The following is a 15,225-nucleotide window of genomic DNA, read 5'->3' on the forward strand; positions in this document are numbered from 1 at the left end:
GATCGTTAGGAAAAGGCACCGGAGGCCGGACCTTTTGCATTCTACTCCTGTCATTCCTCAATTATTTGTTATCTCATTTTCAGGTTAAGATCTCACATGCATGTTCTGTCTCAAGAGCTGGTTAATCCTTAAGTATCCACTATATGTGTGAGCATAGGAACAATACCTGTCAAACCCAAACTAGGACAGGGGTAATGTGAAGGCTGTTTCTCTGAATTACAGTATATTACTGGATTACCCTGGGCCTTGGAACTCTCACTGATTTGTTCTTGCTGTGTTGCTGTAACCTGATTTATGGTGCAGCAGAAATCCTTGTTTAAATGTTTATTGCCTTCTAGTGGAATTCTATGAAGATGTAACTCATAGAGTTGACAAGGGGGAGCCAGTTGATGTGGTATATTTTGACTTTTAGCAAGCATTTGACAAAGTCCCACATAAGAGGTTACTGTGCAAGATTAAAATGCATGGATATGGGGGATATGTATGGAGATGCATAGAAAACTGGTTGGCAGAGAGGAAACAAAGGGTAGGAATTAATGGGTCCTTTTCAGATTGGCAGGCAGTAACTAATGGAGTGCCACAGGGATCAGTGCTAGGACCCCAGCTATTCACAATGGATGAGGGAATAAAATGTAACATCTCAAAGTTTGCAGATGATACCAAGTTGGGTGGGAGGGTGAACCGTGACGAGGATACAGAGACCCTTCAGCATGATCTGGACAGGTTGGTGAGTGGGCAAATCAATGGCAGAAGCAGTATAATTTGGATAAATGTGAGGTTATTCACTTTGGAAGCAGTAACAAGATGGAAGATTATTATCTGAAAGGCTATAAATTGGAAGAGGGGAGTGTGCAGTGGGACCTGGGTGTCCTTGTCTACTAGTTGCTGAAGGCAAGCATGCAGGTGCAGCAGGCAATAAAGAAGGTACATGGTACATTGGCCTTCATTGTGGGAGATTTCGAGTACAGGAGCAGGGATGTGTTGTTGCTATTATACAGGGCCTTGTTGAGGCCAAACCTAGAATATTGTGTGCAGTTTTGGTCTCCTTTTCTGAGGAAGGATGGTCTTTCTCTCGAGGGAGTACCATGCAGGTTTACCAGGCTGATTCTGGGTATGGTGGGTCTGCTGGTTGAGGAGAGATTGACTAGTTTGGGATTGTTTTCTCTAGAGTTCAGATGAATGAGGGTGTTCTCATGGAGACTCATAAAATTCTAACAGGACTGGGCAGGGTAGATGCAGGGAGGATGTTCCCAATGGTGGGTGTATCCAGAACCAGGGGTCACAGCCTGACGATTCAAGGTGAACTATTTAGGACAGAGATGAGGAGACATTTCTTCACCCAAACAGTGGTGAGCCTGTGGAATTCATTACCACAGGAAGTAGATGATGTCAAAACACTGAAATTATTCAAGAGGCAACTAGATATAGCACTTGGGGCAAATGGGACCAAAGGTCATTGGGAGAAAGCAGGATTAGGCTATTGAATTGGACGATCAGTCATGATTGTGAAGAATGGTGTGACAGGCTTCAAGGGCTGAATGGCCTCCTGCTGCTCCTATGTTCTATGTTTCTATGTGTAATTATGACAGAATAATATAAATGGAAGAACCCATGTGGAACCATTATCACCACTACTGACAGAAAGTGTTGTTTTTATTGAAGATGATCCTCTGACTGTCTGCTGGTAATCATAGGATTTTGCTATAGAGATAACAAGTTGAAGACCCGGATGAGCAGAGCAGGCTCAGCAGCATCAGAGGAGCAGGAAAACTGACGTTTCAGGCCTAGACCCTTCTTCAGAAAATAAGATATTGCTATGTCTCCTTTAACAAAGGCACACTTGGATCTGAACGTGCAGAACCAGTGGGTAACATTCTTAACCCCTGAGTCAAAAGGTTGTGAGTTTAAGTCTCACTCCAGAGATTGATAAAGTCCAGTAGTGAAGGTGTGCTAACCTGTCAGAAGGGCCATCATTTGGATGAAACCTTGTTCTCCCGTTCAAACTAATGTAAAAGGTCCAAATGCTCTACTTTGAAGGAGTGCGGGGGTGTTATTCATTGTACCCAATCTTTATCCATCTGTTCGAAAGGCACTATCACATTACATCTCTTCTTTGCCACCATTAGCTCTCCCTTTGTCTTTTGCTGTGAATGCCCTCACAATCTATTCCACTCGCTCCTCCTGCCTCTCTGTCAACACCATATAAACTATTTTCCGGCCATTCCAGTTTTGAAGAGGGGTCATATCAGACTCAAAATGTTGACTCTACTTTCTCTCTTCACAGATGCTGCTTGGCCTGCTGACTTTCTCCAGCAAATGTCTGTTTTTAATTGTCACATTATTGTCTGTGGGAGTTTGCTGCGCACAAATTGGCTGCTGAGATTATAACAGTGACTATACTTCAGAAAGTACTTCATTGAGAAGTACTTCGGAATGCCCTATGGTGGCGAAAGTTGCTATAGAAATTCAGGTTGTTACTGTTGTTCTGTGTCATCTGAACATTCTGACACCACTGTCTATGGCAGCCAGTTGTCAGCCTTTTTGTTGGTTAAAATCAAAAGGCCAAACCCCTCAGGAAAAAGTTTCATAAAAAGAAAATTACAAAATGAAATTCGATGTATCAAACATATATGGCTGGTACAAGCTACCTGATTTAATTTCAGACCAAGCTGTCAAATAACATGTAAAAGCAAAAAACAACAAATACAATAATACTTGCACCTCAAAATTGATTCAAGTCCCTTAGTGCAGTGTGAGAACAACTCTGGGTGTTCCCTTGCAATTGCATTTTTCAGTAGCAACTTTGGTTTGGTTTGTACAGACAAAATCTGGGGTTTGGAGCAGGAGAGGACAGACTTTCCAACAATGTGTTGGTCACTTGTAATTAGTGGATTGCTGATAGCTGTTTGATGTGTTTAATTTTGATCACTGTTCGGACAATGAACAGAATGGAAGCAGGAACAGAAAGACGTGATACTGAAACTTGGAAAACCTAAGTATGGTCAGAGATAACAGGAACTGCAGATGCTGGAGAATCCGAGATAACAAAGTGTGAAGCTGGATGAACATGGCAGGCCAAGCAGTGCTCCTAAGATGCTGCTTGGCCTGTTGTGTTCATCCAGCTCCACACTTTGTTAAGCCTAAGTGTGGTATTTGTAAAGTACACATGCACCAATCCAAGAGGGAAATCAGGAAAAAACCAATTAAATGGGAAAGTAAGGAGAATGTGGGACACTGGTTCCCTCTCCACTGTTGCTGCCAAACCTGTTAAGTTTCTCCAACACTTTCTGTTTTCTGAGTAAGGAGAATGTGGGACTCATTACCACAGAGTGGCTGAGGTGAAAAGGAAATTGGATAAACACACGAAAGAAGAAAGGAATAGGAGGATGTACTAATTAAGAGAATATTGTAATAGAATTTCCAGCACAAAGTCAGGCCATTTGGTTTGCTGGGGGCTGGTGTTTCTATTCCACACAAGTCTTCCCATCCTTCATCTCACCCTATCATAAACATACTTCTTTCTCTCCAAATGGTTCATATACACCATTACAACCAGTACAGAGAAGGTGGGCTGAACGGCCTTGTTGCTGTTACTCTTAGCTTCTGTGGTGCCCGTTCACTAGCAGCTGTAGTTGTCACCAAAAGACCCGAGCAGCTTCAACCAGGAACCACTGAAGCGTGAAGTGCTGTGACAAATTCTGAACTCTGAAAGCAAATCTGCTTCAGATGTGATAGACTGAGTATCTGTGCTTGTCTGTCTGTGTGAGTGCACCTATGTCTGCATCAGAGCATGTGTGTGTCTGTGTGTGCACACATCTACATTACAGGATGTGTGTCTGTGCACTTATACATTTGTGTGTTTTTATTTGTGCAGCTAACTGATTTTGTCTATGTGTGCGTTTCTCTGTACGCATCTGTGGCTGTATATGTGCATCCATGTGCCGGTTTCTCTTCCCCCCCACCCCCAGTGTATACCTGTGCCTGAGTGTGTATTGGTGTGTCTCTGTGCACGTGGGTCCAACTGTACATGTGTTTCTTTGTGTTTGTATGGTTCTGAGTACATATCGATTCTTTGAGTTTTCATGTTCCTGTGTGGGTGTATATATATCTGAGAATGTGTATGTGTTTGTTTGTCTATGTGTGTATGGGTCCGAGACTGCAAATATGTTTCTGTGTGTGCGCATTTGAGACTGTGTACATGTTTCTCTCTGTGGGTGGAGGGTGGAGGACGTTCAGCTCAAGAGAACTCAAATGAAACCTTTTCTTTCCATTCCATGTGCCTTTAATTCAGCTCTGCACACAGATCTGCAGGTGCAATTGTTCATCAGCCCAGAATTTGCAATGTAACAACACTTCAACTTACCGATTAAAAATATTGCCATTTCAAAAATAAAAACCTTTGAAAACAGTGTTGATGTTACACTAGGGAAAATCTGTGATCAGATTCAGTGCCCCTCAGCCCAAATAGGAGAAATAATGTTGAGCAAAATCTCCTGCTCATTAAACCTTGACTCTCCTGATGGGTGTTCAGCAATCAAGTTAACGTATTTGTCTGTAATGCCCTCTGTAGCCAATTAGGCCACTGCCACCAGGGGGCATCTGGTACCTATGGGACTGTTAAGCTTTGCCAGAGAAAAAGGAAAAGAAAGTGACTGATGTAACTTGATGCAGGAGGGCACGCTGAGAGCTAGAGGGAGAATTGTGGTATAGGATTCAGTGCACGCAGTAAAAGGTGAGTTTATACTCACTGAACAAGATAATTCTCACTAACATCACAATGCCACGTACTTCGGGATGACATTAAGTGGAACACAGATCACAGTTGCAGTTCCCTTTAGGCTGCTTACAAGACATTAGACAAAAACCAGCAAGATAAACAATGGTTTTTGGCCTGATACATTCAACAACACTAAGGACAGAACAATTTTTCACATAAATCCTTTAAACATCTTGGAATTTACAAGCAGCCACAGTGATGGGTTTGACTCTTGACTCAGCTTGGAGTGACCCAAGGGCTGACAGATCCCAGATCCCAATCTTACATCATGTACTGGTTCGGGAAGGTGCACAATTCTATACTGTGCGCTCACACATGAGCACAACTCCACCGATCCTTGTGCAAGGACCAGGAAAACTGGCTCCTGATATGGGTCAGGTTTAAAGTTCTTGGGTGGTCCCATTTGGGATTTTCCAGAGGCTGTTGATATGCTGCAGGCAATGAGAGGCTGAAGAAAACTTGTGATCCTCTGCGGATGCTTACAGTACTTCAGCTGCAGCCAGTAAACCAGTGTGGCACTGCCAGTGCGACAGCGGAAAGCTGCAATGGCAGAAATACCAGCTTTCAGTTGCAACATTAGTCTAAAGTTTATTCTCCCGGTAGATGCAAACAATCCATTGTGCTATTTCAAATAGGAAACAAGGGAACTCTCCCCAATGTTTTGGGGCAATGTTTATTCTGCATCCAATATTAATTATCTATTCATTTACCTGTGTGTTGTTTGTAGGAGCTTGATAACTGCCATGTTTCCCATATTACTGCAGTATCTTTCCTTCCATTTTTCAGTTATTATGTGACCCACCCCACATTCTGTATTTGTTTGGTTTGCAAAATCATTAAACAACATTCCTATTTTTCTTATTGAATATGAACACCAGATCTCTGACATCTCCTCAGTACTCCTGAGATCTATGCTTTAACTCTTTGCTCACTGCATCAAATCAATCCCTCTCAGTAACTGCAACACTTGACTACTAACTCACATTGACTGCTATGTCTCTCAAATGGACTAAGCAACACCAATTAAAGGAGCTTAGGTATGCAGTTTGCTTCTATATCACATAGGCTAGTTCAAGATGGGATTGAAGAGATAGTGGTAGACCGTTCAGCCCCTCAAGCCTGTTCTTCCATTCAATGATTGATCTGCAAACTAATTGTGCCTACCTTCCTTTGCTCTCATCTTTGGCAAACAAAAATCTATTGACCTCAGATTTGAAATGAACAATCATTTCAGTAACGAATATCTTTCGAGTTTCTAAATTTCCACCACCTTTTAGTTGAAGTGCTTCCTGCTTTCACTCCAAAAAGCTCTGGTACAATGTTTTAGATGTTGCTCTCTAGTCTAGCCTCCTCAATCTATGGAAATATTCCCCATCTATTGATCCAAACCGTTCTCCAAAACAGCTTAAAAAGCTTTGGTCTAATGACCCCCTTAACCTTCTCACTTCTAGGGAAATGACAACCAATGGATAACGATTCCTTGGAGTTTAACCGTTTGAATGCAAGAATTATTCTGATAAATCTGGATAAAAGTGTATCCGCCACACATGCCAAGTGTCAGGGACCTTCTACACAATAACCACCCTTCCCATCACCACCCTCACCCCTCCTCTCTGATCACCATACCCAAAATGTCCCAGGGATCAATGGATAGTGCTGCCAGCACCTGTTTCTCTAACATCAACAAACAATATCTCCCTGCCTCAAACCACAGCCACGATGAAAAATAGCCAAGGAAATGGAAAAGAATCAAAAAACTAGCTACAGATGATGAGCAATGTTCTCTATGTTTGATTGCCTAAATTCCTCAGACCTGTTGTTGCTCTGACACAGACTACCTATAATTACAGATGCTGTGAAGACATAAATCATTATATCTTTTAAGTAAATATTTGCATCTACCAGCAGCTACATGCAGTATAGCCAGGTATAAACCTACATGCTGTGTCCATTTCAAGTTGTGACTAATTAGATTTTTCCTGCATATATTTATTAATCTTATAAAGGTTCATTATAATCTGGATTTAACTTATTCATTGGAAATTTTAGTTAATGCAATTCTCATTCAGGAAGATTCTTTGTCCACCTCTCCCTTGGAAACTGGATGAAGCATTGAGCTGATCAGTACATTGGGCTAAGTTGGGAGAGACACTCAACATTCCGCTTCACTGCCTGCTGCAGCGAGTCTTCAATGATTCATGTACTGCAGTGCTTAGAGTGGACAGTTATAGTAACACTAATACAAGTTAACACACAACAATGCAGCGACAAGGGATATTTGACGTTAAACAACAATAAAGACTAGAGAATTGTGTTTCCCACATTATAACAACAAGCACATATCCAAAAAAATACTTAATTAGCTGTGAAACATCTTTGGCCATCCTAAGGTTGAAAAAGGTGCTATCTAAATGCAAGTTCCTTTTCTTTAGAAGATGTCAGTCTCACTCAGTAACTTGCTCCAATAGGTTTTTCATTCATTTCCACTGTTCTATTTTGTCTACTCTTAACCCAAGGCTGTTAACTCTTGCTGGGCTGTCGTTCCAGGATTGGCTAAGGTCGCAGTCTAGTAACTTCCCTTATTTCTTTAAGCTATGAGTGAGTACAGCAAACTTGTCACGATCGCATCCAATTCTCAGACAGGCAGCAGGGAGTCTGATGAGTTGCATTCTAACCCTGGGCATGCTGAATCCCGTATTACAAACCACAACCTGAAATGAACTGCATATATGTAAAGTCAGACAACACAAGCAATACAATGTACAGGTGCAGCTGAACATTACCAGATATATATGAATTGCTCCCTTCCTTTCCCAGTATGACCTGGATGTTGCTTTTGAATTGTGTCCCTATGAAATCCCTTTTCTTCCTCATTCATTTCATCTCGCTGCATCTGTGGGAGAGACCTGTTCACACAGAGTGAACTAATAGAGATCAGTGGCCAAACCATGTGAGGCTTTGGGCCTATCCTCCTGAGGTTTATAACAGCTGCTTATGCAGTGGTCACTGGCCAAACAACACAGGGAGGGAGTGAAAACACAGGCTGATATTTCCCAGACACTCGGACTTTTGGAATCACCAGAGGCAAGATCAGCAGCTCGATTTTGAATGATGTCACCGGCCATTACTTTACAGTATCTCCCAAGACCTGGTTGTTTACTGGAAATCTCTGCTGGTAAAAAGTCATCCCCCAATTCACCAGCAGAAATTGAGACTTCTTTCCACCTCACCCCATGCTGGTACAGCCTTTCAGAGGGTTTGGATTTTGCAAGCAGCGTCTCAAATTTGCAGGTGTCACACTGAAGCAATTTCTGACCGGTGAGTGCCGGTGTTTGTAGTCAGTTCATTCAGGCTGAGTCGCTGATGCGGCAAGTAGGTTTCATTTGGGAAATTGCAAAGCCTACGCAGTTAGTCAGCTGGGAGTATGAAGTAATTTAAGAAAATAAATGCATATTATGTAATATTGTGGACAATTAAGATCTCACCCTGACCCGTGCAGTTTGCTTACCCACCTTGTGCCTGATTTATGTCTAGCTTTGGCCCTATTGAGTGTGTCAGCTCACAGGCTGTTAATTATTCCCAGGCTTGGATAGTAAGCATTGGCAGCTGTCACCCTGTATCCTGCCTGTAGCCTGTGCACAATACATACATGGTGAAAGTTTGTTAAACGACAATGGGAGAGTCTGAGGACACGGAGCCTACAGAACCGCAGTCAGATTTCTTTCTGGGCACTGTCAAGAGTCTCTTGTCCTCGAATTCCTCCACAGCATTGGGTTTGAGTTTCCCATTTTGCCCTTGCATGTCCTTGGATGGTTCTATGAAGGCCACTCGTCGATCCATAGCGGCTTTGTCCCCAGAAATGTCGTGGGTGGAGGCGGCACTCAGCATGGATGAGTGAATGCTCTCCTCTTGCTGACTCCTTTGCTTCTCGGCTTTGCTCCTGCACCGACAGTGACACGGCGTGAGGTACAAGTAAATAAGAACCAAGATCACGCTGGCAACACAGCCAACTAGTGTGGTGTAGGCAGTGTTCAGCGTCTCATGTGCAGCGCTCACTGTGGAATTGTGCACTTTCAGTTGGACATGGATGGTTTCATTAAACTGACTGCTGGTGGCCAGGCAAGTATACGTTCCAGAATCTTCCAACCTCAAATTACCAAGCCACAGGCTGCCATTGGGAAACACCTTCAAACTTCGGTTGTTGTGGCCAGTCTGGATCGTCTCATTGTCTGGGGTCACCCACACTTTGGTCATGTTCCTCAGTCTGGTGTCACAGTGAAAAGTCAAGGTCCCCTCAAGGAAGGCCTCCACCTCTGAGTCAATGATGGTGCTGCAGTTCATGTAGTCTTCTTGCAGCTCAAAGAGCTTGATGGACATCTTGTGGTTAAAGGGAAGGACACACTTGAACTCATTTCTGAAGTCCACAGCAGAACTGAACTGCCGAGCATACCACTGGGTGACCATGAGATAAAGGTTACAATGGCAGCTCAGGGGATTGTTGTGTATGTACAGCCCGTTTTTGAGGTATGCAGGTAAACTGTTGAGTTCTTGAACAGGCAGAGACTTTATCCTGTTACTGGACACATCCAAAAGCTCCAGTGCTGGCAGCCTGGTATTTTCCTTCACCAACTCCTGAGGGAAGCGTGTGATCAGATTCTGGCTCAGGTACAGCTTCTTCAGACTGTCCAAGCCTTCAAAAGCAGTCCTGTCAATCTGAGAGATCTGGTTGTTGTACAACAGCAGTACCTCTAACTCTTCCAGCCCATGGAAGTGTAACTCTTCCAAAGCTTTGAGCTTGTTGGAAGACAGGTCAAGGTATTTCAAATGAGGCACCTCCCTGAAGGCTTCTTCAGATGTGAAGAACAGACCATTGTGGCTGAGGAGCAGAGTGTGGAGTCTGAACAGATGAACTGTTGTCCACTCGGCTCGCAAGCGAGTGAGGCTGTTGTAGCTGAGGTCCAGGACTGCTGTATATTCTGGCAGGGACTTAGGGATATTGACAAGCTCCTTTTTGGAACAGCTAACAATATTACTCGCACAGATGCAGTCAGAGTGGCAGTTCAGAGAGGACACGCTCAGGGGACAGTTGGCACACACAGTCATGAGAAGTAAAACAGAGAGGTGGGAAACTCCGCAATGGTATCCTTTAGTAAGGTGAGACTCCAAGAGGCAGCTTAACCACATTGTCAGGCTTTAGGAACTGGTCACTGAGTGTAACAGAGTAGACCAGGAATCACACCACACAAGGGAAACAGCTTGGCTGAAAAGAGACATTTCTGGCACCAGGTTGTTGCATTTGAAGCCATCAATAATTGAACAAGAGTGCAGAGAGCAAGTGGAAGTTGGCACCGTGCCAGATCCCTGCATTTAGCAACAAAACCCACTGCTCGGTTTTTAACCATCCCCGGCATTTAACAATTTGCACTGCTCACATACTGGGCCAAACAGGAAAAGTTTTACTTTCTGGTGAGAAGAGCAAACCTTCTGGCTCCCGGTGATCTCGGTGACCGGTTCCACCGCCTGGGGCTTGCACCGCTCCCCGTTCCTCGCCTGCCTTTCGAACCTCCTTCAATGCGGATCAACATTCACTGCAGCCCAGTGGCGCCGGTGCCTCCCCAAGCTCAGATGCTGCTCCCCGGCTCCACACAGCTCAGGGACGTTCAACCAGCGAACGGATTAGCTTCGAGACAGACAGAGGCGGCAGCAAGGGGCAGACTTTTGGAGGAGGGTGGGGAGGGAGGATGCAGGCACAGAAAGGGGATTGAGCCTGGAAATTCCGTGCACTAAGTCCTGGGCAGGAACATCCCAGACAGAGAATGCAGATTCGCCCTCTACCTTCCTCCGGTCGCTGGCCATTCGGCTCCCTGCGCACTTGCTTCTTGGCAAAATAGACTGTTTATTTCTTGGCTTTTTGCTCTGTTTCTATTGGAGGAGAAGAACATCCATCCTCAACTCTTTGCCACTTTCGCCAACCCATTGGCTAAAATGCTGAAGCCAACTATCCAATGAACAGTGCCTGGGAGTTAACCCTTTGGGGGACAGTTTTGTCGCCGTATTTACCGCAGCCTCGTACGTTCACGAGCTCTGCAATGACACTGAGACAAAAACATTCTACAATCATTTTGAAATCTGTCCCCTTTTTAGAACCCCCTTCTCATGGCCATTTTAATGTTTAATCATTTTGCAGAATTTCCCATCGAATTCATAGAAAACGAGACTCCCACAAAGATGGGTCCAATATTAGAATGGGAGCTGTAGGAAATGCAACAACTTTTAAAATGCGGATTTAACCAGCCATCCTGTAAATGGGGTTTGAGATTCCAGTTAGATTTTGCTCACGGATACACTGGCCGCGTGTTCGCCTTTAGTAAATATAAATATTTCACTGCACGTCTGCTGCAATAACGTTGAAGTCACACACAGTTTCAGTCATTGTCCTTCCCTTCAGTGTTAGAGCCCAGCAACACCGCAGGGGGGAATGATGTTATTGTGTCTCCTGTTACCAATGTCATAGTCTATTTGTCAGAGTATATTCCGGCAGACACTTAGGGATATTAACCAGCTCCTCTTTGGAACAGCTAACAATATTGCTGGCACAGATGGAGTCAGAGTGGCAGTTCAGAGCTGGAAGATGCAGCACAAAGGCGATTTCTGCTTTTCTGTAGCGCCTTTCACAGTCCCAGGACGTCCCAAGCTGTTTTATAGAGTGAAGTATTTTTAAGGTGCTGTCGACCCGCAAAAATCCATTTGATCACAGTCAGTGTCAAGAAATAACAATTAGCTTAATGACTGGATTGGACAATTTAAGGATTGTTTGAGCCATTAATAAGGAGACCAGCGAGAACCTTCCTTCAGTTCTTTGAATAATGCCGCGGGATCTTTTACATTCACCTAGGCAGAGTCTGAACTTCAGTTTAATATAAAAAGATGACGTGTTCAACAGTGCAGCACTCCCTCAGTACTGTAAAAGATCGTATTAGCCCGTACTTTGCAGCCAAGATACTGGAAGAGTAACATACAAATATTAAACAGTACAGGAAAAGCTTTGTTAAAACCGAAATAACTGTGGCTGCTGTAAATCAGGAACAAAAACAGAAGTTACTAGAAAAGCTCAGCAGGTCTGCCAGCATCTGTGAAGAAAATTCAGAGTTAATGTTTTGGGTTTTTTCTTCACAGATGCTGCTAGACCCGCTGAGCTTTTCTAGCAACTTCTGTTTTTGTTACACGAAAAGCTTTACTTTGTAACTAACCCTGATCTATCCCCGTCCTGGGAGAATTTGGTGTGGACAGTGTGGGGAGAGTTTTAGTTTCAGTTTAAAAGAGAAATTTTACCCTGGACCTAACCCTATGCTGTACCTTACCTGAGAATATTTAATCGGGTCAGTGCAGAGGGAGCTTCAGTCTGGATCCACCTCATGTTGTCCTTGTCCCGGGAGTGTTTGGCGCAGTGTAAACTTTCAGTTTAAATAAGCAAAAAAGAACTTTTATTTTGAAAAAAAGACATTAATAAGCTGTGGAGGTAGCTGCCTAGTTCAGAATTTGTTGCGCATCTCTGACTGCCCAGAGGGTTTTTCTGACAATTAACAATGGATTAATGGTCACCATGAGACCAGATTTTTAATTGAATTCAAATTCTATCACCTGCTATGGCAGGATTCAAACATAGGTCCCCAGAATGTTACCTGGATTTTGAGTTAACATTTCAGCAATAATACCACTAAACCATCGTTTCTAACCCTGTAATGTGTTCAATGTTAGGAGCCTCGGACAATCTGCCTCCTCATTGACTAATTATTTCTGAAGAAGGGTCCAGGCCCGAAACGTCAGCTTTCCTGCTCCTCTGATGCTGCTTGGCCTGCTGTGTTCATCCAGCTCCACACCTGGTTATCTCAGATTCTCCAGCATCTGCAGTTCCTACTATCTCTGGACTTAGTATGGCATTGGGACTAATGACCCAGAGATGGTAAGTTGAACTTCTACAATGGCATTTGCCATTTTGAATTCACTTTTTCAAAAATCTGATTTTTTAAAAACTCTCTCAAAGAATGTGGAAGTTGCTGTCTGAGTCAGTGTTTATTGCCTGTCCCTCGTTTCTCTTGAGAAGGTGTTGGTGAGCTGCCTTCTTGAACCGCTGCAGTCCATGTGCTGTAGATAAACACTCAATGCCCTTTATGAGGGAGTTCTAAGAATTTGACCCAGTGACACTAAAGGAAAGATGATATACTTCAAAGTCAGGATGGTAATTGACTTGGAGATGAAGTTGGAGGGACTTGAATGCAAAGCTAATATCGGTAAAGGATTGTCAAATTGTGGGTTGTTGTAAAAACATTTGCATCCTTCTCAGAACATGCCCTCCTGTTGTGACCTGTTTTTAACCTATTTGTGATTCTTGTCCAAAACCATGTGGTCACCTCCCTGAAGTTGAATTGCATCTCAAGTGATCCAACAGTGGAATTCTCAAACTATTTTGATAGATGGGCTTCTTTCCAAATGGATCACAAATACCTACATCTGATCTATGATACTGTATGATATTCATAATATAAAAGTGCTGCAGTGAATCATGTGTTTAAGAAATTAGGTATTTGCTTATAGATGTCAGTCAGGTAGCTGGATCTATGGCTGTCCTCAATCTTCTATAAGAACCAACCACTCTTCCTTTTCAGTGAAAATGGGTGGAATTTAAAAAGTGCGGTCTTCCAAAACATCAATGAAAATTCCACCTAATTAAAAGTAAGACCCAATCTGGTAAAATGATGGGACAGCATCTATAGGATGTCCTGGAACTCAGTAGATAATTTGGAGAGATAGTCACCAAGGTAACGGTTTGCAATCTCTGTTTTTTTGCCATGCTGTTCAGAGTGGGATTTTTCATTTAAAATCTTATTGACAGAGACAGTAGGCCCTGATGGTTTATATGGTGATGAGGTGAATGTGAACACTGTCTGTGTTCTTTCTGAAATATCACCCAACACCCCAACATCTTCCACCCAGCACCCCAACATTCTTCCCCACCCTCAACCTGTATGGCTGATCCTGCTCACTCAGCACTTACCCTGCAGCAGTCCATATGCTGGAGTTTGAGAACCACTGCATAAGAAAGTCACTGAAATGTACGTAATCACTAATAATACCTTTGACTGCAGTGACTCAGGAAAGTAGCACAACCCTCACCTGCTCAGCGTAACCAAGGATCAGCAATAAATGCCATCTTCACCAATTTGAAACAAGTTGTTCTCCCTTATCTGATTAATTGCTCTCCCTGTTCATTACCTTGCACCATGACTCAGTTTGAAGCTGTCGTTTTGTGTGGAGTTAAGTGCATCTTATAAGCTCTGCATTAGTTTCAATATGTAATCGTCTTGCTTGAATGGACATGAGGAATTTTTGTAATTGGCACAGTATGGGTGACAGTTTCTGTTGACCAGATGAGGAAGGAGGACAGCACATCAATTAGAGGAGTTAACATGCTGGATGCTGGAGAGGCCCTGGAAAAATAAAGGCCACAGCTTTTATCATTCTCCTTTCCATTTCTGATTGCCATCTTAGGAAATACAATATCTGCTGGCAATACCCAGCGTCTAATCAATGCAGGACAAATGAGGTCCAAATTCAGTCATATCCGAGGTATTGCCCTTGACCCACACAATGAGCGTGATTAAAAATGGCAGAGATTTGCTATGGTAGGCATGGGAGTTGGCAGGATGTGTCTGAACATTTTCTTAATTTCAAAAATATACTTCATTCATAAAAAAATCTTTATGTACATACACAGACACTAAACATGTTTGTTTTGTGCAGTAACATATGAAGAAACAAACAAACCCTGGAGTTTGACACTATCCAATAAACAAACCAAAGGTATTTCTTACTTTTACAAGACTATATTTACATATATTTGAGGCACCAGGAGGGTCCAGTAACTGGACAAGCCCCATTTAATTCAGCAGAAAGACCTTAGACAGTGGTCTCTCCCCACTGTGCCGTGGTGGCAGCTCCCCCATGCTTTAGTGCATCCCTCAGCAACCAGTCCTGAACCTTGGAACGTGCCAGTTCGCAACACTCGGTCAGGGTCAAATCCTTGCTTTAGAAGACCAACAAGTTTGGGCAGACCAAAGAGCGTCATTCACTAATTTGATGGTCCTCCAGTCACAGCTGGTGTTTGTCTCAGTGTGCATCCCAGGGAACAGACTGTGCAGCACACAGCCCCATGTCATGGAGCTGCTCAGGACGAGTCTTAACACAAACCACTGCATCTCTCTCCAGACTTCCTTTGCAAAGGCACATTCCAGAAGGAGATGTGTGACAATCTTTATCTTCCTGAATGAGAAACTTAATTGTACTCAGCACCTCTTCTCTTTTCCCCATTAGTATTTTCTGTGTATCTCTACTTCCTTCCCAAAGGATTTCATTGTGACTATAATGTGCTCAGTAGAAACAGATGAGTT

General features: G+C 43.3%; 1 protein-coding gene across 1 annotated transcript; it reads right to left on the reverse strand.

Moving 5' to 3' along the window:
* Positions 1 to 4,044: 4,044 nt before the first annotated feature.
* amigo1 (adhesion molecule with Ig-like domain 1) lies at positions 4,045 to 10,669 on the reverse strand. The gene has a single exon (XM_048553328.2). It carries the CDS (start codon positions 9,959 to 9,961, stop codon positions 8,441 to 8,443), a length of 1,521 nt encoding a protein of 506 aa, XP_048409285.1. The 5' UTR covers positions 9,962 to 10,669; the 3' UTR covers positions 4,045 to 8,440.
* Between the last annotated feature and the right edge of the window lie 4,556 nt (positions 10,670 to 15,225).

Source organism: Stegostoma tigrinum, chromosome 21 (genome assembly GCF_030684315.1).
Source record: "Stegostoma tigrinum isolate sSteTig4 chromosome 21, sSteTig4.hap1, whole genome shotgun sequence".
Taxonomy (NCBI): domain Eukaryota; kingdom Metazoa; phylum Chordata; class Chondrichthyes; order Orectolobiformes; family Stegostomatidae; genus Stegostoma; species Stegostoma tigrinum.

What these genes read in the sequence shown, in the direction of transcription:
- amigo1 (XM_048553328.2), bottom strand. Translation starts at nt 9,961, where the DNA reads ATGTGGTTAAGCTGCCTCTTGGAGTCTCACCTTACTAAAGGATACCAT.